We start from the raw sequence: 24,717 nt of genomic DNA on the forward strand, positions 1-24,717 counted from the left end.
GAAGACTTGATCCATTCTAAAAGTGAGTTCTCTGCACTGTCCAATATGGGAATTAGTCTCTGTCACAGGTGGGACAGACAGTGGTTGAAGGAAAGGATAGGTGGGTAGTCTGGTTTTCCGCATACTCCTTCCACTGTCTGCATTTGGTTTCTGCATGCTCTCGGCGACGAGACTTGAGGTGCTCATCACCCTCTTGGTTGCTCTTCCTCCACTTAGAGCCAGGGATTCCCAGGTGCCAGTGGTCCGTACCTCGGGAGCCCACTATCAGCAAGGGCAGACATCGATGATGATGTCCAACATTGCCTCCAGTGTGCCAGCAGAGCCTTCAGTCGCCCGAGGAAGAGAGTATTTGAAGACCAGGACCTCAAATAAACTATCAGCCAGCAGGTGGTGTGACGGGCAGTGTCAGGTTTTTCCTCCATTTGGGGGGGCAGAGAGGATCAGTACAAAGGAAAATTTGTTGGATAATTGCAATTTTTGATTACTAAATAGAAGTAAAAAAAGATTAGAGTGAATAAAAGGGTATAATACTCAACATAAATATTTGAAAAAGCCTTTCAGAACTTCTTTTCACAGGGATTATAGATCAAATATGCAGCACACACCAACCTTTATCTTTTAGGAGTTGCAAGTGAAATTATTAAATGTGGTTATTAAATCCTCCTAATTTTCTCCTGTAAGGAGTTCCCTCGGTGGCTCACTGTATTAGACCGAGGAGGTAGACAGTTCCACATAATTTATGAAATCTGTTTCAAATCTATTCATTTGAAGCATGCACATAATCTTTCATTGTCAATTAATCTTGCAATATTGTTTGCACAGAGATAGTGTTCCAGGAGACTGATTGGTCTCAGTGTTTACCCAATTATATTTAGCATGTCCATGTTCAATGCTGCAGTAATGATTCAAATACTAATAAGGGGAGCAAATGGCAGCGTTCACATTTTAAACAACTTATCAATGTGGGAATAGTGAAATGTATCAAATTTAAACTTCTGCTGTTACTAAACATATTGAGATCTTAAAGGGTCACAAACAGCAATACATTTTAAACATTATGTAAAAAACCAACAGCTCAAAAACCAATTTGCTCAATGGGATATTTTAGTGATGCACATGGTCCAAAAGACATGTTGTATGACTTCTCTATTTGAGTCAATGCAGGTGGTCGACTGGTGAGATCACATATCTGAGATCATTATAAAGTGAATGCCAATTGTACTGAAACATTCTCGCATCAAGTTCTCCCAAGTTGTCTTAAATCGGAAACTCTTGGTACCTTTGGGGAAAGGATCAATAATAATTTATGGCAGTTTCCATAGAAACAATGACATATGCAATGAAAACAGGTCGATGAGCATCTGGAAGACAGAAATGGAATCTTTCACCAGAAACTGAAGGTTCACCTGTCAGATGCTAATTGACCCACTGTCTTCTTTCTAATATTTCCTGTTTTATTTATTTAGGATTTATAGCTTTTTTAAAAAAAAACTTCATCATATAAACAATTCGGGGAAGAATTCTATGGTTAGTACAATTAGTATTTCCCAAGTGGTGCCTGAAATACTCCAATTACCTCTGCTAATCATGAGAAGTGAGAGAGAAAATTGCGAGAGAAAAAAAATCAACATGAAGTACTTTAGTGTTTTGTCTGACTTCAGCAGAGGCATTAACATTCTAGAGCAGTTTGGGTTAATTACTTGTCTATGACAGTAAAGTTGCATTCTTTGGGCTGGTTGTCATGGCAATTCTGAGACATCTGCCAAGCCCAGGGCTCAAGGGAATGGCTGAGGACAGTGTGCAGAAACAGAGTCAAATATCAAACAGTAGTATAGCAAGAATGGTACTGTAAGGATACTTGAGCAAGCTGCAGTCAGAATTAGAACCTCTCACCTCCATAATGCTGGTTTGCAAACAGGGAAAATCTGCACTGTTTGACATAAATAATGTAAAATAAAAGCCATTTATGCTGTACGTTGATTATGTGTTGCTGCAGAACTGAATACGAAAGATGAAATTACAGAATTTGGCTCAGGAATTGAAAATTGTACTGGAGATTCAGTAACTGAATGGGACCATTCCTTCAGAAAGGCCAATAAATGCAATAATTGGCACAATTTGCATCGTAACGAAGGAGCAGGGCAATGCCAGCTATATAAAATTAATAGAAATAAGAAATAGATGACAGCTGGAATACTAAAATGGCTACATTCTACTATGACAATTCCAAATTACTTCCGGCAAATGGTTTTATTTTCATGCATTCATATTATCTCTAATATTTTCATTTTAATAACCGTTACTCCAAAAATTATAACGTGTTTCCAACATTTAATGAATATTGTATCAGATCTACAATCAAAAACCTCTTGTAACAACAATCCCATTGTCAGTTCTGAAGTCCTTGGAACTAAAATTATTTTAACCCATAGGTTGCTCTTGCATTATCCTTCAATTCTCCACTCAGCTGGGCTGGGCAGTCTCCGTCTGTACTGTAAATTGTTATGGTTCAATATGGGACCCTGAGAAAGAACGGGGCAGAGGGATTTACTTTGGATTTCTCCAGCAGAATAGGGTGAATGGCTTATTTCTGTGCTATAAACTTTTGTGGATTCTGTAGCCCAGTAGGTCTGTAATTTCATCTTTCGTATTCAGTTCTGTAGCAACACATAATCGCTCAGCCAGTGGGCAGATGAAGGTAAAACTGCTCTTTTTTGTCGGATTAGTAGCCTAGTAAGATCCGTCTTTTCCTCAGTCTGAATATCCGCCATGTCGAACAGTGGCCAGTAAAAGCGTTGCATTGGTGCCAGTTTACTCCTTGCGAATTTTAAGCAGATCACCACCTCACCCACACATCACATAATGAAAGCATGAAGCAATAACATGGAGCCTGCACAGTGGCCAATTCATCATCTGCACCTTCCTTGGAAGGTTCCTTGCCTCCAGTTTGCAGATGGACCTGCGGGTAAATTTGAGAAACTATTGCCCTGGGGTCAACCCTCAGCTTGGAGCATACAGGCCCTGTTTTCTGCCTGCAAGTCCAGGAAAATCAGTCTCTCGCAGCCAGTTGGTTTTGTAACTTCAGTTTGTGGAAATAAGCCAACTACAAAGTTACAGCTGTTCAAATATCAGGAGACTCTGTATTACTGCAATATTAACTCACTACAAACTAATACAAACAAAATACAATTTTAATTAAATATTAGCAGAACTTCTGTGGCATTTTACATGGGTAGTCTGTGTTATTGAACAATAGTGAGCTTTGTTTTTAGTCTGGTTGCTGTCGCTTTAAGGCTACTGGTAAAGTATTCCCTATCCAAAAAGTGGTCTAAGTAGGCAAATCCAGGCAACATTTGCTATTTGTAAGTTTAAGGTCATTTACTGAGGTTACCAATAGATCATATAAATTTCTGGCGCAAGCTCAGAAGGCCCTTGCGCATTAAATGACTTGCCATTGTTTTGTATCTGTGCAACACTTGAGTGTGATGGATTTGCACCAGAACAAAATGGTGAGTTGAAGAATACATTGTTTTATGCTTTGTAACTTACAATAGATTATCAAGTCACAGTCAAACTACATTTTATTTTAGGAATTTAGTGATACTATCAGGTTTGAATTTTGGAATTATGTACATGAGTGTGTGGAAACTATACGTCAATGACCTTGATTACTATTGAAAGTTAGTTAAATTTAATGGTTAATTTTATTATTTTTTTTAAAGCTAAGGAAGCAGAGGAAGATGATAGGACAACGGCAGAGGTGCCACCTTTGGCATGAGACCATAAACAGGCCCTTTCTGCCTGCTCAGGTGGATCCCAAGTCACTGATCGAAGACCACCACTGTCCGACTAACATTTATCTCTCAATTAAACAGATTACCTAATCATTATCTCATTGCAGTGCGCAAATTGGCTGCCAGGTTTGCCAACTTACAACACTTATTACACTTCACAAGCACTTCATAGGCTGTCAAGCACTTTGGGATGACTTGAGGATGTGAAAGTAGTATATAAATGCAAGTTCTTTGCTTCTAGTTAAGTTTAATTGTGGAAGAAAAGCAGGACAGTCAGGTACTAGAAAGATAGCAGAGGCAATTAAGAAAGTGGATGCATATAAAAGACTGAATAGATTATATAAATAAATTAGCACACTTCTGCTCATTCTATCTCTCTTTTCCTCATGAAATCTTTTCCATTTCCTTAGTCCTATTTTCCCCTTTGACTTTATTTCTAACTAGTCTTCTTCCCTACAATTGTTTTTAAACTTTAAACTCTTTATTTATCTTGCCCCTTGCTCCCAAGGTCTACTTTGAACGAGGGAACAACTTCCCAAAAAAGTCTATGGCTGAAAACCTTTTTGCCCAGAGAAATGAATAGCCTAAGCACCAAAGACTGAAGTGGTCACTTAATTGGTCTAAGCACATTAATCACTGGTGTGTAAAAACTCAGAACAGAAAGGCCTGCAGATGTTCAAGTAAACACTTCAGGAATATATTGTAGATTTGGCTTTGATCAGTAAACTCACCCACTAGGACAAGTAAAGGTATATGAACATACAGAGATGACAAAGTTCTTTACAGTGCGGAGCTCAAGCTGGTGCTGGAACTACAGCCTGAACCAGGTCTTAGCTACTAACATTGAGACTCATTAATGTGAAAATGCAGTTATCAATTAGTCTGTTTAAGAAATATGACTGTGCACCTGCTGCACAGCTTGTAATAAATGTACTATTTCTTATGGAACAGTTCCACTTGAGAAACATCAGTCTGCTCGAGAAGATGATGAGCCTGCATTTATAAAGCACCACATTATGTCCTCAAGATGTCCTGAACGTTTTACATTTAATCAATTATATTTTGGAAGTGTAGTCACTGTTATGAATGCAAATATAGCAGCTAATATGCACACAAGATTCCACAAACAACAATAAGATGAATGACCAATTCATCTGTTTTTAGTGGTATTAGTTGAGGAATAATTTTGGATCGGACTCTGGAAGAACTCTTCTGCTCTTCTTCAAATAGTGCCGTGGGATCTTCAATGTATACCTGAGACAATAGGGCCTCAGTTTAACATCTCACCTGAAAGATGGCACCTCTAACAATGTAGTACACCCTCAATACTGGTGTCAACCTAGATTATGTGCTCAAATGGGGATTGAACCAACTGAGCCAAGGTGACACTCAATATAGAAGCAAAGGATTATTTAAAAAAATACATGTTCAATTTCAAATGGTAACCAGGATGGCCCAAAGATCAGAAAAATTATCCAGTGAAATGGATTGGTTTAGAAATGGTTCATTCCATGTTTTGTACTAAGTTAACTAATTTCATCCAAGGCACTGATATAGGAGCTCAGCACTCTAGTTTAGGAAGGGGGGCAAACTATATCAATTGAGGTTGCCAGTCTTAATCCAGGGACTGCTGCTGGATGGTGCTGCATCGCTGTCAAATCAGGACAAAATTGGATTTGGTTGCAATTCTCCCCCTCCCTCCACAGTCTGTTCGTCTGCCTAGACTCACTATCCAGACTCATCAAGTGGGTACTTTGGGAGGGCTTAGAGGCATCTATTGGTACCCGAGAAACTGTCCCCTGCAAATAAAATGCATGAATACATTTTCAAAATGTGATAGGGCATATAAATGCATGCAGTTCTGGTAACCACATTACAGGAAAGCTTTGATTGCACTAGAGAGGGTACAGAGGAGATTTACAAGGATGTTGCCTGGACTGGAGAATTTTAGCTATGTGCAAAGATTGGATAGGCTAGGTTTGTTTTCTTTGGAACAGAGGAGGCTGAGGAAAGACCTTATTGAGGTGTACAAAATTATGAGGGGCCAAGAGTGGATAGGAAGGACTTATTTCCCTCAGCAGAGGGGTCAACAACCATGGGGCAAAGATTTAAAGTAATTGGTAGGAGGTTTAGAGGGGATTTGAGGGGAAATTTCTTCACTCAAGAGGGCGGAGTGGGTCTGGAACTCACTACCGGAAAAGGTAGTAGAGGCAGGAACCCTCAGCACATTTAAAAAGTGCTTAGATGTGCACTTGAAGTAACGTAACCTACAGGGCTACTGCCCAAAAGCTGGAAAGTGGGATTAGGCTGGATAGCTCTTTGTTGGCCGGCGCAGACACAATGGGCCGAAATGGCCTCTTTCCGTGCTGTAAATTTCTATGATTCTATGTATTTCTTATTGGTCGCCAAATGTGGCAATTAAGACCACCAGATTACAGAAGGTAAAGCTGTGTATGAAGGCAAAATGAAAAAGCAGATTTCAAGATTCTCTTTTATGGATTACTGGAAAATCTAAAGTTACTTTCCACTGGGTAAGTGGAACAAATTTCCATTACACCCATAATACTGAATGCGACAATTTTAAACTCATTAATGCAACAGAATCTCTCATTCAGCAGCTGGGTCACCCCTGTAACAGGAGTTTTTCAACAACAATATTAAGTGTATCTGTGCCCCTGCATTACTCTTCAGTCTACAGCCTGGCAATAGTTTATTTTCAGTCAACGGAATGAAGGGCCAAGTGCTTTTCAGCAGAGGTTCATTCCGCAACAGAAGTATGAATCCACTTACCTGTTTTAACATGGAGATGACGCCGAGGTTCCTCAGGACCCTCAATAGGCTGATCTGCAAGGAATAATCGAGCCGAATCCAGTGCAGTTATGATCGTCTCTTCCTTATCCATTAGCTGACACTGGAGAGCCTGCCCAAGAGAGTTTCATTAAGAAATTATTACATTTTAAAAGAAACACACTACATTTCCTTCCAATAAGCCCAATTAATCAGCACTGCCAAAAGGAATGAACATTGATAATTGTTATAGGTCACAATGAAGTAAAGTCAATGGATGGGATTTCTAATGATAAAAGCGCCTTCAATACAGAAAGAGTCTAATTATTACAACATCATTAAATATAAGCAGTGCTGGCATAATGTATTACACTACATTATAAGGCCTACAACTACCTGTAGGGGTGTTCTCAATATCAGCCATGCCATTTTGAGGGGAGGGAGGTGGGGACAGTGGAGGGAGAAGATATATTGATGGAAAATCACCCAATACATCTTCAACAATCAGAGGCCTGGAATCAAGTTACTTTCCTGTCCCCAGAGACAAACTACCATCTAGCATTGGGTTGGAGGCGTGATCGAGCCAAAGATGGCAGAATAGATGCAAAAAAATTAGGGCCGACATTGGCCACCTTCAAAACTAAATCAACCACCAGTGGGAGGAACTAATTGAACACAAGTAATTTTGCAACAAGGAGCACCAGTTGGCTACTAAAGACTACATTTGGTCTTTACTATCCGTGTGCAACATCCTGCCCAATTCTTCAATGCGCCACTGCAGTGTTAACCGACCGTTAGTGTTCAAGGAGCCAGAATCAAATTAAACAGTATGATCTACTCAGCCTTTCCTCATAAGTCAACCCCCTCATCCCCGGAATCAACCTAGTGAACCTTCTCTGAACTGCCTCCAAAGCAAGTATATCGTTTCGTAAATATGGAAACCAAAACTGCATGCAGTATTCCGGGTGTGGCCTCACTAATACCTTATATAGCTGAAGTAAGACTTAGCTGCTTATATACTCCATCCGCTTTGCAACAAAGGTCAAGGTACCATTGTCCTTCCTAATCACTTGCTGTACCTGCATACTAACCTTCTGTGTTTCATGCACAAGTACCCCCAGGTCCCGCTGTACTGTGGCACTTTCTCCATTTAAATAATAACTTGCTCTTTGATTTTTTTTCTGCCAAAGTGCATGACCTCATACTTTCCAACATTATACTCCATCTGTCAAATTTTTGCCCACTCACTCAGCTTGTCTATGTCCTCCTCACACATTGCTTTTCCTCCCATCTTTGTACCATCAGCAAACTTGGTTACGTTACACTCAGTCCCTTCTTCCAAGTCGTTAATGTAGATTGTAAATAGTTGAGGTCCCAGCACTGATCCCTGTGGCATCCCACTAGTTACTGGTTGTCAAACAGAGAATGAACCATTTACCCCGACTCTCTGTTCTCTGTTAGTTAGCCAATCCTCTATCCATGCTAATATATTACCCGCGACCTCGTGAACTTTTATCTTGTGCAGTAACCTTTTATGTTGCACCTTGTCAAATGCCTTCTGGAAGTCCAAATACACCACATCCACTGGTTCCCCTTTATCCACCCTGTTCATTACATCCTCAAAGAACTCCAGCAAATTTGTCAAACATGATTTCCCCTTCATAAATCCATGCTGACTCTGCCTGACCGAATTTTGCTTTTCCAAATGTCCTGCTACTGCTTCTTTAATAATGGACTCCAACATTTCCCAACCACAGATGTTAGGCTAACTGGTCTATAGTTTTCTGCTTTTTGTCTGCCTCCTTTTTTAAATAGGGGCGTTACATTTGCAGTTTTCCAATCTGCTGGGGCCTCCCCAGAATCCAGGGAATTTTGGTAAATTACAACCAGTGCATCCACAATCCCTGCCACTACTTCTCCCAAGACTCGAGGATGCAAGCCATCAGGTCGAGGGGATTTATCTGCCTTTAGTCCCATTATCTTACTGAGTACCACCTCCTTAGTGATAGTGATTGTGATTGTGTTAAGTTCCTCCCCCCCCCATAGCCCCTAGACTATCCACTGTCGGAATATTGTTAGTGTCCTCTACCGTAAAGACTGATACAAAATATTTGTTCAGAGTTTCTGCCATCTCCATGTTCCCCATTACTAATTCCCCGGTCTCGTCCTCTAGTCCACCAGTCAAATTACACCCAACATTAAATCGCCACACCAACATCCAAGTTTTGAAAGGAGTTGAAGTGTTCAGTATGTGCGCTGCGTGTGACCTGGCGACATACATGCATTTAACAGCCGAAGGAGTCAGATACACCTGCCAGTATATGGCAGCTTCAATAAAAACAGAAAATATTGGAAATACTCAACAAGTCAGGCAGCATGTGTGGAGCGAAGATCAGAATTAACATTTCAGGCTGATGATCTTTCATCAGAACTGGAAAATGTTTGGAGGTGCCGTCTTTCAAACAAAACACTAAACCGCTCAAATGGCTGCTATTCGAAGACGAGCAGGGAAGTTATTCCCGGTTTCCAGGTCAATATTTATACCCAACCAACATCACTATAACTATAGACCAGTTAGCCCAACATCTGTCATTGGGAAAATGCTGGCGTCCATTATTAAGGAAACAATAGCAGGACATTTGGAAAAGCATGATTCAATCAATTAGAGTCAACATGGTTTTATGAAAGGGAAATCCTGTTTGACAAATTTACTGGAGTTCTTTGAGGATGTAACGAGCAGCATGGATAAGGGGGAACCAGTGGATGTAGGGTATTTGGATTTCCAGAAGGCATTCGATAAGATGCCACTTAAAAGGTTACTGCACAAGATAAAAGTTCACGGGGTTGGAGCCAATATATTAGCATGATAGAGGATTGGCTAACTAACAGAAAACAGAGAGTCGGGATACATGGGTCATTTTCCAGTTGGCAAACAGTAACTAGTGGGGTGCCGCAGGGATCGATGCTGGGACCTCAACTATTTACAATCTATATTAATGACTTGGATGAAGGGACTGAGTGTAATGTAGCCAAGTTTGCTAATGATACAAAGATGGGTGGGAGAGAAAATTGTGAGGACACAAGAAATCTGCAAAGGGATATAGACAGGCTAAATGAGTGGCCAAAAATTTGGCAGATGGAGTATAATGTGGGAAAATGTGAGGGTATCCACTTGGGCAGAAAAAATAGAAAAACAAATTATAATTTAAATGGAGAAAAATTGCAAGTGCTGCAGTACTGAGGGACCTGGGGATCCTTGTGCATGAAACACAAAAAGTTAGTATGCAGGTACAGCAATAATCAGGAAGGCAAATTGCAAGGGGGATGGAGTATAAAAGCAGAGAAGTCCTGCTACAACTGTAGAGGGTATAGGTGAGGCCACACCTAGAGTACTGCGTACAGTTTTGGTATCCATATTTAAGGAAAGATATACTTGCATTGGAGGCTGTTCAGAGAAGGTTCACTAGGTTGATTCCGGAGATGAGGGGGTCGACATATGAAGATAGGTCGAGTAGGTTGGGCCTGTACTCATTGGAGTTCAAAAGAATGAGGGGTGATTTTATCAAAACATAAAAGATAATGAGGGGGCTTGACAAGGTGGATGCAGAGAGGATATTTCCACTCATAGGGGAAAACTAAAACTAGGGGGCATAGTCTCAGAATAAGGGGCCACCCATTTAAAACTGAGATGAGGAGGAATTTCTTCTCTGAGGATGTAAATCTATGGAATTCTCTGCCCCAGAGAGCTGTGGCGGCTGGGTATTGAATATATTTGAAGTGGAGATAAAGACAGATTTTTGAGCAATATGGAAAAAAGGGTTATGGGGAGCGGGCAGGGAAGTGGAGCCCAATCCATGATCAGATCAGCCATGATCTTATTAAATGGCGGAGCAGACTCGAGGGGCCAAATGGCCTAGCTCCTATTTCTTATGTTCTTATCACAAACAGTTTAATTGGTCATTTAACCAATTGCTATTTATGGGAGCTTGCTGTGGCTGCCACATTCCCTACACGACAAAAATTGACTACACTTTAAAAGTACTTAATTGGTCGTGAAGTGCTTTGGGACATCCTGCAGTCGTGACAGGCGCTATATAAATGCAAATTATTTCTTTCTATTACACTTACGTACAATTCACAGCACAGAAACAGGCCATTTGGTCGAACTGCTCCATGCTTATGCTCCACACGAGCCTCCACCCACCCCTCCACACATAAACCTATAAGCATAACCTTCTATTTCTTTTTCCCTCATGTGTTTATCCAGCTTGATACTTGTTTCTGTAAATACAGAGATAAAATCTGGCTGCTGCCTTCAGATATTCCAGGTTTCAGATTGTTTCTGGGATTTTGAGCAGATTGCACTAAACAGCCCTTTTGTGAAGGGATGCTTTAAGGATACAACTGGTAGTTAATATTCTTTTTCACACTTTAGTATTTTACTAAGGTAAGGAGTTGCTAGAAAACCCTTGGGTTAAAAAATATATATTACTAGAAAGAAGTCAAGGTAAAAGAAAATCAGTAACAAACAAGTTCCACCCTCATGTTCGGGTCCATTTTCAGTATTATGCAAATAAATCTTACGTTGAAAGGTTTTCCCCAGTGTGAACACCCAGATGTCAAGGAATGTTCCTCAACAGTGATGGTTAATAAGTAACGAAGTGGGCTTCAGATCACTGGCCAAAGCGGTTCACTTCAAAGGAGGTTTTCATCTGCACACTGATGCATGGGCCAGAAACTAACGCCACCATAGGCTACAAGATTCAGCACAGCTGGTGGCTCTGCCCATCTCATTAGTGCAGGACCTGTTGCTGAGGGGAACAGATACACTCGAGTACAAAAGCAAAATACTGCAGATGCTGGAAATCTGAAATAAAAACAAAAAATGCTGGAAATACTCAGGTCAGGCAGCATCTATGGAGAGAGAAACAGAGTTTCACGTCAATTACCTTTTGTCAGCACACTGAAGGTCATCGACCTGAAATGTTAACTCTGCTTTTCTCTCTCTCGAGGTACATTTGGTATTGTTTTGCAACAAATCCCCTACTGACAGCAAATCCCACAAGCTGTCTTGTAAAACACTGGCCTCAAAACACCGATTCTGTACCTATCCCAATTTCGTGGTGGTATTGTATTCAAAAAAGATACCTGGTTAAACTTTCCGTGTGACTAAAACAATCCCTCACTCAAGAAAATAAGGACCACCACTTATCTTTCACGTATATTACCATGTTATATCTTATTTAATTGATCATGAGTTTAAATACATTTTTGACAGGACTGAGTTAAACAAGTTAAACTGAACCAGAGAATAGTATCTGTACTCCTCCTGTGTTAATAACGTTGATATAGTGTTTTATTTTAGTCCTCAAAAAGTGTAATTTATGTCTAAGGTCCCGAGGCTTTACCTGAAAACTGACTAATCTGTACAATGCATCTCCGCTTGGCTACTGCACCAATGTTAATCCCTCGAAAATGGAGCAATAGCTACGGGGTGCCAGATCAGACGCATCTCCAACCTGTTGTCGGCACCCAGTTATGAATTTCACAGGATAAATATTGCAGGGGACAAAACACACAGTGGGCTTTGAAAATGTGTTTGGCTGGATGATTAGACAGTCCTATAACTATTTTCCTCCATAAAATAACCCCTGCAGAGTTACGAGTCAAACAATCTGTGCTGGTTTGATTCCGTGCCCTGTTCCAGTGTTTCCGTGCCCTGTTCCAGTGTGGACAGTGCTTTCATTACTCAAGTAAAATAACTAAACATCAACAAATGAGGCACCATCCCTTTTTACCGACATTCAGCTTTTGCAGTACTGAGCAACAGATGACTATTGCTGGTTAAAGAGGAGATTAATGCAATAGTTAGGAAAGACATTAGCTTGGATGATGTGGAATCTATATGGGTAGAGCTGCAGAACACCAAAGGGCAAAAAACGTTAGTAGGAGTTGTGTACAGACCTCCAAACAGTAATAGGGATGTTGGGGAGGGCATCAAACAGGAAATTAGGGGTGCATGCAGTAAAGCTGTAGCAGTTATAATGGGTGACTTTAATATGCACATAGATTGGGCTAGCCAAACTGGAAGCAATACGGTGGAGGAGGATTTCCTGGAGTGCATAAGGGATGGTTTTCTAGACCAATATGTTGAGGAACCAACTAGGGGGGAGGCCATCTTAGACTGGGTGTTGTGTAATGAGAGAGGATTAATTAGCAATCTCATTGTGCGAGGCCCCTTGGGGAAGAGTGACCATAATATGGTGGAATTCTGCATTAGGATGGAGAATGAAACAGTAATTTCAGAGACCATGGTCCAGAACTTAAAGAAGGGTAACTTTGAAGGTATGAGGCGTGAATTGGCTAGGATAGATTGGCGAATGATACTTAGGGGGTTGACTGTGGATGGGCAATGGCAGACATTTAGAGACCGCATGGATGAATTACAACAATTGTACATTCCTGTCTGGCGTAAAAATAAAAAAGGGAAGGTGGCTCAACCGTGGCTATCTAGGGAAATCAGGGATAGTATTAAAGCCAAGGAAGTGGCATACAAATTGGCCAGAAATAGCAGCGAACCTGGGGACTGGGAGAAATTTAGAACTCAGCAGAGGAGGACAAAGGGTTTGATTAGGGCAGGGAAAATGGAGTACGAGAAGAAGCTTGCAGGGAACATTAAGGCGGATTGCAAAAGTTTCTATAGGTATGTAAAGAGAAAAAGGTTGGTGAAGACAAACGTAGGTCCCCTGCAGTCAGAATCAGGGGAAGTCATAACGGGGAACAAAGAAATGGCAGACCAATTGAACAAGTACTTTGGTTCGGTATTCACTAAGGAGGATACAAACAACCTTCCGGATATAAAAGGGGTCAGAGGGTCTAGTAAGGAGGGGGAACTGAGGGAAATCTTTATTAGTCGGGAAATTGTGTTGGGGAAATTGATGGGATTGAAGGCCGATAAATCCCCAGGGCTTGATGGACTGCATCCTAGAGTACTTAAGGAGGTGGCCTTGGAAATAGCGGATGCATTGACAGTCATTTTCCAACATTCCATTGACTCTGGATCAGTTCCTATCGAGTGGAGGGTAGCCAATGTAACCCCACTTTTTAAAAAAGGAGGGAGAGAGAAAACAGGGAATTATAGACCGGTCAGCCTGACCTCAGTAGTGGGTAAAATGATGGAATCAATTATTAAGGATGTCATAGCAGTGCATCTGGAAAATGGTGACATGATAGGTCCAAGTCAGCATGGATTTGTGAAAGGGAAATCATGCTTGACAAATCTTCTGGAATTTTTTGAGGATGTTTCCAGTAAAGTGGACAAAGGAGAACCAGTTGATGTGGTATATTTGGACTTTCAGAAGGCTTTCGACAAGGTCCCACACAAGAGATTAATGTGCAAAGTTAAAGCACATGGGATTGGGGGTAGTGTGCTGACGTGGATTGAGAACTGGTTGTCAGACAGGAAGCAAAGAGTAGGAGTAAACGGGTACTTTTCAGAATGGCAGGCAGTGACTAGTGGAGTGCCGCAAGGTTCTGTGCTGGGGCCCCAGCTGTTTACATTGTACATTAATGATTTAGACGAGGGGATTAAATGCAGTATCTCCAAATTTGCGGATGATACTAAGTTGGGTGGCAGTGTGAGCTGCGAGGAGGATGCTATTAGGCTGCAGAGTGACTTGGATAGGTTAGGTGAGTGGGCAAATGCATGGCAGATGAAGTATAATGTGGATAAATGTGAGGTTATCCACTTTGGTGGTAAAAACAGAGAGACAGACTATTATCTGAATGGTAACAGATTAGGAAAAGGGAAGGTGCAACGAGACCTGGGTGTCATGGTACATCAGTCATTGAAGGTTAGCATGCAGGTACAGCAGGCGGTTAAGAAAGCAAATGGCATGTTGGCCTTCATAGCGAGGGGATTTGAATACAGGGGCAGGGAGGTGTTGCTACAGTTGTACTGGGCCTTGGTGAGGCCACACCTGGAGTATTGTGTACAGTTTTGGTCTCCTAACTTGAGGAAGGACATTCTTGCTATTGAGGGAGTGCAGCAAAGGTTCACCAGACTGATTCCCGGGATGGCGGGACTGACCCATCAAGAAAGATTGGATCAACTGGGCTTGTATTCACTGGAGTTCAAAAGAATGAGAGGGGACCTCATAGAAACGTTTAAAATTCTGACGGGTTTAGACAGGTTAGATGCGGAAAGAATGTTCCCAATGTTGGGGAAGTCCAGAACCAGGGGTCACAGTCTGAGGATAAGGGGTAAGCCATTTAGGACCGAGATGAGGAGAAACTTCTTCACCCAGAGAGTGGTGAACCTGTGGAATTCTCTACCACAGAAAGTAGTTGAGGCCAATTCACTAAATATATTCAAAAGGGAGTTAGATGAAGTCCTTACTACTCGGGGGATCAAGGGTTATGGCGAGAAAGCAGGAAGGGGGTACTGAAGTTTCATGTTCAGCCATGAACTCATTGAATGGCGGTGCAGGCTAGAAGGGCTGAATGGCCTGCTCCTGCACCTATTTTCTATGTTTCTATGTTTCTATGTCTATGAAATGCTGCAATGTTTTAGCATTAGTACTATCCAATAAAAGAAAGTACAGGTTTAAAAATAGTGTGCTCTTGCTTCAAACTGAAGAGAATAGCTATTGTAAAGGACATCACTTGACTAAACAATTTGATTTCCAGTTCCCACAGATTGATCAGTAGTCATGGCCATCAGGGAGTAAACTTGACCCTGTTACACAGCCCAGTCAAAAATAACACTTCCAATTGTTGTGGATATGGAAGCAATTCTTAGAGTGATTGAGTCATAGGATGCAGGATGGCGGAAGGCAGTGTCAGATAGTAGTTGAATCTACACTATGTGAGACCTGAACTAATGTTGCCAGTTCCTGACACAAAGGTTGTGTGCGCAAGCTTACTGAAAATCCGCTGGGACTCACTAAAAGCAGCTACTGGTTAAACCCATGTTTAGCAGCTGTTCAGACCACTGGTCTGAGCAAATACCAGGACTTTTAGATTTAGCTTGTAGGCAGCTGAGAGACCTGTGCTTTTAGAACTGGTGGAGACAGAGAAAGACAGACACTGCACACATTCACGTGACAGAATTCCCCATTCTTTCTCTGATATAACTTGAAGAAGTGATTTGTACAGTTGGTGGATTTGGAGTTTGGGGGTGGGGGCGGGGGGCGGAAGGGAAGAAAAAGAAATCAGATGGCTACATTCATTATGTTGAACATGGTGTCGCCAGCCAAACTTTTCTTGGCCTGGCAGTCGGTCTTTTAAATGTTTACTCCATTTGCTCGTTATCCGGACACAACATTGCTGAGCAGCTTTGCACCGTTTCCAACAAACTCATTGATTCCCCCAAAGGCTGAAGTCGGAGAGCACAGGATAGCTCTTTACACGAACTGCTTTTATGCTGGTGTTGGTTGACATTTGCATCACGTGTTTCCAAAGCCAGGTTTGCTAAATAGGTTCCCAGAGATCTGGTAAAAATAAAATGTGCACCAGTATTGGGATCTGCAAGAAGTACATTGGGGTTGTTGCGGCTGTATGAGGCCAGCGCTTCAGGAACCTGCAGCACCAACACTCCACTGACACCATTATAAAAGCAGCATCACACTTCACTTGTTGATAGCCATCACTGAACGATTAGTCCCGTAAACACAAATTTTCCAACAGTTTAGGAACACAAAACACAAGTGATGATTCAAATAAAGGATTCAATAGGTATGTATTTATTGAATTACAATTTGCATTTATACAGCACCTTTAATGCAGAAAAACATTCCAAGGTGCTTCAGGGGTGCAATCAAACAAAAATGAATGCCGTGTCAAAGAAGGGGTGATTAGAAGGGGCTAGTTAGTGGCAGTAAAGAGGGCGGTCAGTCCAGTGCAACAGCGGAGAGGACAGTCAGTCCAGTGTAGCAATGATGGTGAAGACAGTCAGTCCAGTGTAACAGTCAATATTGCAGAGGAAAGCTCATTCACCTGAAACTGAAACAGATACTGCCTGACCTGAGTATTTCCAGCATTTTCCCTTTTTATTGCAGAGCAAGATCTCTGAGTGTTGGCCAGGTAGTTGTGGTGCAAAGAAGGATTTGTGATAAATCTGGACAAGTAGCATTAGTGAGGAGAATGGACAAGTGACGTATGATTTGGCTGAAATGTTCTTGAAGGAATGAATGGCTACAAGCAAGCAGTTTTACTACTTGTAATCATACAATTAGGCTTGAAAGAGTAGTAAAAATATTAGTCCAAGTAATGCGATATGTGAGTAACAATAATATTATACCCACAGACTGAACTTTGGATTCAAGGATAATGAGTTAATATGTTAAAATGGCACCATCAGCCTGAAGGCCCACAGCAAGGACAAGAAGTTTTCAGCACTTCTGTAAAACTGCTCAGTCAGTCCTCTCGTTTAGATGAGCAAAACAGTAATAATTATCACTGAATTATTGGGAAGCAGTGCATCCGATATCCAGAAACCTCAGGACCGAGGCCAATCCGGATTTCGGAACGTCTTTCTGATGTCCCGAATCTGGAAACGCCCGGGCCGAGGTAGATAGCAGGGGTGGGAACGGCTGGAGATTGAGTGGCCGAGGGCAGAGGTCAGGCGGCCGGAGGTAATGGGGGGGTCAAGTGGCCGGAAGTTGGCGGACAGAGGCCGGGCGGCCGAGCTCAAGGGGGGAGGCCGGGCGGCCGAGCTCAAGGGGGGAGGCCGGGCGGCCGAGCTCAAGGGGGGAGGCCGGGCGGCCGAGCTCAAGGGGGGAGGCCGGGCGGCCGAGCTCAAGGGGGGAGGCCGGGCGGCCGAGCTCAAGGGGGGAGGCCGGGCGGCCGAGCTCAAGGGGGGAGGCCGGGCGGCCGAGCTCAAGGGGGGAGGCCGGGCGGCCGAGCTCAAGGGGGGAGGCCGGGCGGCCGAGCTCAAGGGGGGAGGCCGGGCGGCCGAGCTCAAGGGGGGAGGCCGGGCGGCCGAGCTCAAGGGGGGAGGCCGGGCGGCCGAGCTCAAGGGGGGAGGCCGGGCGGCCGAGCTCAAGGGGGGAGGCCGGGCGGCCGAGCTCAAGGGGGGAGGCCGGGCGGCCGAGCTCAAGGGGGGAGGCCGGGCGGCCGAGCTCAAGGGGGGAGGCCGGGCGGCCGAGCTCAAGGGGGGAGGCCGGGCGGCCGAGCTCAAGGGGGGAGGCCGGGCGGCCGAGCTCAAGGGGGGAGGCCGGGCGGCCGAGCTCAAGGGGGGAGGCCGGGCGGCCGAGCTCAAGGGGGGAGGCCGGGCGGCCGAGCTCAAGGGGGGAGGCCGGGCGGCCGAGCTCAAGGGGGGAGGCCGGGCGGCCGAGCTCAAGGGGGGAGGCCGGGCGGCCGAGCTCAAGGGGGGAGGCCGGGCGGCCGAGCTCAAGGGGGGAGGCCGGGCGGCCGAGCTCAAGGGGGGAGGCCGGGCGGCCGAGCTCAAGGGGGGAGGCCGGGCGGCCGAGCTCAAGGGGGGAGGCCGGGCGGCCGAGCTCAAGGGGGGAGGCCGGGCGGCCGAGCTCAAGGGGGGAGGCCGGGCGGCCGAGCTCAAGGGGGGAGGCCGGGCGGCCGAGCTCAAGGGGGGAGGCCGGGCGGCCGAGCTCAAGGGGGGAGGCCGGGCGGCCGAGCTCAAGGGGGGAGGCCGGGCGGCCGAGCTCAAGGGGGGAGGCCGGGCGGCCGAGCTCAAGGGGGGAGGCCGGGCGGCCGAGCTCAAGGGGGGAGGCCGGGCGGCCGAGCTCAAGGGGGGAGGCCGGGCGGCCGAGCTCAAGGGGGGAGGCCGGGCGGCCGAGCTCAAGGGGGGAGGCCGGGCGGCCGAGCTCAAGGGGGGAGGCCGGGCGGCCGAGCTCAAGGGGGGAGGCCGAGCTCAAGGGGGGAGGTCGGGCGGCTGAGCTCAAGGGGGGAGGTCGGGCGGCTGATCTCAAGGGGGGAGGTCGGGCGGCTGAGCTCAAGGGGGGAGGTCGGGCGGCTGAGCTAAAGGGGGGAGGTCGGGTGGCCAATGCAGGCGGGTCCGGAATTCGGAACATTTTCCGGACGACCCTGCCACAGATGGGCCCAGTGTCCGGATTTCGGAACTCCGGAATTCAGACGCACAACCTGTACTTCCTTCACCACTGGCCTGTCCTTGACTCGAGTCAAGCCTTAAAAGAGGCAAATATTTCTTTAGATTAACCTTCAGCCTCCTGAACACAATAGAAGGTAGCCAATTAAAAGTTACATATAAAAGAGATGGTTTCTGACCATGAGCCAGAAAAAAGGGGACCATGAACCCAAGATAGAAAAATACCTATCTTAAGCTTTCAGCCAATGTTCTTTCACCAGCAGTTTTAGAGCACCAATGGAATATGATTAGGATGTTGACAATAAATAAACTTTTGTATCTCTTACACTGCTGTGATTATGAAAAATTGGCTGCTTCTGTACACTTCCAGAGTTTGAATGAGATTGTTTTATTCTGAGGTACACTCAAATGGCAAATCCTAAGAAGGTAATTACAATACTGAACGTAATCAACTCTCGATTTCTGCCCTGATGATTATTAATGCACCTCCAGAACACTGCACGGTGGCAGAGAGAGTAAAGGGTACTGGAATTGCGATAGAATGCCCACTCAAGAGAGAAAAGACCAAACAATAAGAAGACAAGTCAAATGTGAAAGATAGGATTACAAGAACATAGTATGATTATTCAGCCAAAGATACCCAATCCTTTCATATACCATGTCCAATTAATTTCATTTGGAACTCTATCCAGTTCAAAATGGTAGAACAAAGTGAAACACCGACCTAATCTTGCATATCTTAGCTCCCTCAATCTTCTCTTCTACACTATATGCTTTTAAGACCGAGCTTAGTGTTTCTTTACCGGAAATGGTAGCATAGTGGCTATGTTACGGGACTAGTAATCCAGAGGCTTGGACTAATGATCAGGAGATGTGAGTTCAAATCCCACCACGGCAGCTGGGGAATTGAAATTCAATTAATTAAATAAATATGGAATGTAAAAGCTCGTATCAGTTATGCTGACGATGAAGCTATCGGATTGTCATAAAAACCCATCTGGTTCACAAATGGCCTTTAGGGAAGAAAATCTGCCACCCTTACCTGGTCTGGCCTGGCCTACATGCGACTCCAGACCCACAGCAATGTGGTTGACTCTTAACTGCCCTCTGAAATGCCGTAGCAAGCCACTCAGTTGTACTAAACCACTACGACAAAGTCACAGTTCACCACACGGTTCAAGGTGGCGGCTCACCACCACCTTCTCAAGGGCAATTAGGGATGGGTAATAAATGCTGGCCTTGCCAGCAACACCCACATCCCATGAATGGATAAAAAAAATTTCAATTTACCCCTCCTCTTCTTTCCAACCTTCATGGTGTCCTGACTATAGAGCTTTGTCATTCATCTAAGCTTGTCAATATGAAAAAGAGTGACAAGTTTAACTATCTTTCAACCAGGTTATCCACCCTCCTCAGTTTTGAACACCTGTCCTATGCCTTACTGTGTGTAATTACATAGTGTAATTGCAGTTCTGTGAATCTCTCTTTATAATTTGGGGTCCCAATACTCAATCATCCCTGTTGAACGTATCTGAATCTTCCCATTGCATCAATATACATTAGAGGATAGAAGCTTAGATTTTCTGATCAACATTATTTTAATCCGTCTGCAGCAGAGAACCCAACAACAGAGACTATACTTCAAAAGTAATTCGCTCCTTGTGTAGCTCTTTGGTACATTTTGAGGATGCTAGGAGCTATATAAATGAATATTTGTTCTTCCTTTTAAATTCCAAGTTTATCTTAAATATGTTACAATAACTGCAATTGGAAAATCCAGGCCAGATTGTCAAAATTACCACTCCTTTTGTACATCCACTTCAAGTCCCTTTGAGTGACTGCAAATACTCTTCGATTAATCAAATGACCATGTAACGTAATGATCCTTCCAGCATGAAGGCATGCTAAATGGAATCACAGATCACGGATAGGAAATAAGGCTGCAACACTATGGGACTGATTCTGTGACTTGTGCTCCTGCCCAGCAAGTCTCATGTTGGGAGCCTCACCTCACAAAGGTCACCCTACAATAGCACATCTAATCAATATCATCTGCAGCAGAGAACCATAATTGTTTTAATAATTAACCTCTTTTTGTTCCATTACATTCCCTTTTTGCCAAGATGTGTTTGCCCTTTGAAGCAGCTCTTATTTTTATTGGGCAAGATGCTTGCCTTATGACAAAGGGTGACTGAGCGGCTAAAGTCATTGTGATCAGAGATCAGGCAAGCTGCTCAGCCACAAGGACATTGACTGCTGAGGCTCAGTCTGTGACTACCGATGCGGCAGACACAACAGTGGATGATATAGCCAATAATTTTCATAACTTTCCTGCTGAAGACACAAATTGAAGCTACAGCCTGCTAGCTGTTCATCCACCGATTAAGACAATTACAAAGCAAAGTAAAAATATTGAGTAACAGCAGGGGGCTTCTTAAAGTGGAATTTGAAGCCACTTCAGAGTAATGGAGAGTTACTACAAAAATAGATGAAGTGTATTGTGAAGTCGAGAGTGTCATCAGGGGTATGAAGCTGCAGCAGTGAATTGCATTCTCTTGCAAGGGCGTGCAAAAACTCAAATATAATCTTAAATAATGCCTCATTTGGTTAAAGTGTATTGCCCTCTCTCAGTACTCCAGGGCACGATTAATGACCAATCAAATTGGCTTATTAATGAGTCTTGGAGGGTAGATCTGCCACAAGAGCCCAGGATTCTACGCACTCGACTCCAAATAACCCTGCAAGCCAAAGCTGAATGGGTGGAGTGGACAAGTAGTGAGAAGTTTACCAATACACTATGAAGGTGAGCAGTTTTAGCTATACCCCTGTGCAAGGTCAACAACAACTTGCATCGAGATAGCACTTTTAACATAGAAAATTGTCCCACACACTTCACAGAAATGTAATCAGTCAAAAATCAACCAAGCCAAAGAGGTGGTTAGGACGGTGACGAAACGCTTGGTCAAAAAGGTGGTTTTTAAGGAGGGTTTTAAAGGAGGAGAGGGAAATGGAGAGGTTTAGGAAGAAAATTCCAAAGCGCAAGGCCCAGCCATCAATTGTGGAGCAACGGGACTGGGGAAGGACAAGAGGCCAGAGTTGGAGGAATGCAGATTTTGCTGAGGGTTATATAGCTTGAAAAGGTTACTGAGATCCTACAACTTGGTTCTTGCCAAGGAAAGCGAGTTATGTTCTTACGAGGAGTGCACCCTCAATATTGGGAAAACAAAAACTCTCTGGATTTTCAGTAGTTTTGTTTGGAAACATGGTGGTGGATTTCTGTCAGTTACCTGCCTGGCTCAATAACCAAAAAATGAGCAACAGCCCTCATACTGCTATGAGCCTGAATTCAAAGTTGCTTTTTGGTGAGTGTGGCCTCAAGCAAGACATTGTTGATGATTATGGCCCTTGACAAAAAGAGAGTGAATAACCCCCACAGCACCAAGACACAGCAGAGAGTAAGGTGGTTGCAGGGTGGCCAAGACTGGGAATTAAACATACAGGGGTATCTGACAATTCGGAAAGATAGACAAGAAGGGAAAGGAGGTGGGGTAGCTCTGTTAATAAAGGATGATATCAGGGCAGTTGTGAGAGACGATATTGGCTCGAATGAACAAAATGTTGAATCATTGTGGGTGGAGATTAGAGATAGTAAGGGGAAAAAGTCACTGGTGGGCGTAGTTTATAGGCCCCCACAAAATAACTTCACGGTGGGGCGGGCAATAATCAGGGGAATAATGGAGGCATGTGAAAAAGGAATGGCAGTAGTCATGGGGGATTTTAACCTACATATCGATTGGTCAAATCAAATCGCACGGGGTAGCCTGGAGGAGGAATTCATAGAATGCATACGGTATTGTTTCTTAGAACAGTATGTTACAGAACCTACAAGGGAGCAAGCTATCTCAGATCTGGTCCTGTGTAATGAAACAGGAAAAATAAACGATCTCCAAGTAAAAGATCCTCTCGGAATGAGTGATCACAGTATGGTTGAACTTGTAATACAGATTGAGGGTGAGGAAGTTGTGTCAAAAACGAGCGTACTATGCTTAAACAAAGGGGACTACAGTGGGATGAGGGCAGAGTTGGCTAAAGTAGACTGGAAACACAGACTAAACGGTGGCACAATTGAGGAACAGTGGAGGACTTTTAAGGAGCTCTTTCATAGTGCGCAACAAAAATATATTCCAGTGAAAAAGGGCGGTAAGAGAAGGGATAACCAGCCGTGGATAACCAAAGGAAATAAAGGAGAGTATCAAATTAAAGACCAATGCGTATAAGGTGGCCAAGGTTAGTGGGAAACTAGAAGATTGGGAAAATTTTAAACAACAGCAAAGAATGACTAAAAAAGCAATAAAGAAAGGGAAGATAGATTACGATGGTAAACTTGCGCAAAACATAAAAACAGATAGTAAACGCTTTTACAGATATATAAAACGGAAAAGAGTGACTAAAGTAAATGTTGGTCCCTTAGAAGATGAGAAGGGGGATTTAATAATGGGAAATGTGGAAATGGCTGAGACCTTAAACAATTATTTTGCTTCAGTCTTCACAGTGGAAGACACAAAAACCATGTCAAAAATTACTGGTCACAGGAATGTGGGAAGGGAGGACCTTGAGACAATCACTATCACTCTGGATGTAGTGCTGGACAGGCTAATGGGACTCAAGGTAGACAAGTCCCCTGGTCCTGATGAAATGCATCCCAGGGTATTAAAAGAGATGGTGGAAGTTATAGCAGATGCATTTGTTATAATCTACCAAAATTCTCTGGACTCTGGGGAGGTACCAGCGGATTGGAAAGCAGCTAATGTAACGCCTCTGTTTAAAAAAGGGAGCAGACAAAAGGCAGGTAACTATAGGTCAGTTAGTTTAACATCTGTAGTGGGGAAAATGCTTGAAACTATTAAGGAAGAAATAGCGGGACATCTAGATAGGAATAGTGCAATCAAGCAGATGCAGCATGGATTCATGAAGGGGAAATCATGTTTAACTAATTGACTGGAATTCTTTGAGGATATAATGAGCATGGTGGATAGAGGTGTACCGATGGATGTGGTGTATTTAGATTTCCAAAAGGCGTTCGATAAGATGCCACACAAAAGGTTACTGCAGAAGATAGACGTACGCGGAGTCAGAGGAAATGTATTAGCATGGATAGGGAATTGGCTGGCGAACAGAAAGCAGAGAGTCGGGATAAATGGGTCCTTTTCGGGTTGGAAATCGGTGGTTAGTGGTGTGCCACAGGGATCGGTGCTGGGACCACAACTATTTACAACATACATAGATGACCTGGAAGAGGGGACAGAGTGTAGTGTAACAAAATTTGCAGATGACACAAAAATTAGTGGGAAAGCGGGTTGTGTAGAGGACAGAGAGAGGCTGCAAAGAGATTTAGATCGGTTAAGCGAATGGGCTAAGGTTTGGCAGATGGAATACAATGTCTGAAAGTGTGAGGTCATCCACCTTGGGAAAAAAAAACAGTAAAAGGGAATATTATTTGAATGGGGAGAAATTACAACATGCTGCAACATGGGGGTCCTTGTGCATGAAACTCTTTTTGGACCCTTGTGCATGAATCCCAAAAAGTTAGTTTGCAGGTGCAGCAGGTAATCAGGAAGGCGAATGGAATGTTGGCCTTCATTGCGAGAGAGATGGAGTACAAAAGCAGGGAGGTCCTGCTGCAACTGTATAGGGTATTGGTGAGGCCGCACCTGGAGTACTGCATGCAGTTTTGGTCATCTTACTTAAGGAAGGATATACTGGCTCTGGAGGGGGTACAGAGACGATTCACTAGGCTGATTCCGGAGATGAGGGGGTTACCTTATGATGATAGAATGAGTAGACTGGGTCTTTACTCGTTGGAGTTCAGAAGTATGAGGGGTGATTTTATAGAAACATTTAAAATAATGAAAGGGATAGACAAGATAGAGGCAGAGAGGTTGTTTCCACTGGTAGGGGAGACTAGAACTAGGGGGCACAACCTCAAAATATGGGGGAGCCAATTTAAAACCGAGTTGAGAAGGAATTTCTTCTCCCAGAGGGTTGTGAATCTGTGGAATTCTCTGCCCAAGG

The 24,717-nt window shown here is 43.8% G+C and overlaps 1 protein-coding gene across 5 annotated transcripts in view; it reads right to left on the reverse strand.

Moving 5' to 3' along the window:
- LOC139273181 (utrophin-like) overlaps window positions 1-24,717 on the reverse strand; it is a 476,555-nt gene that overhangs the window by 169,295 nt on the left and 282,543 nt on the right. For all 5 annotated transcript variants that reach the window (XM_070889721.1, XM_070889722.1, XM_070889723.1 and 2 more), the window contains one exon: window positions 6,585-6,714. In XM_070889721.1, the coding sequence (XP_070745822.1) occupies window positions 6,585-6,714 (130 nt within the window). The remainder of the gene's footprint in view (window positions 1-6,584; window positions 6,715-24,717) is intronic.

The sequence above is a fragment of the Pristiophorus japonicus genome, chromosome 9, assembly GCF_044704955.1.
Source record: "Pristiophorus japonicus isolate sPriJap1 chromosome 9, sPriJap1.hap1, whole genome shotgun sequence".
Lineage (NCBI taxonomy): Eukaryota > Metazoa > Chordata > Chondrichthyes > Pristiophoridae > Pristiophorus > Pristiophorus japonicus.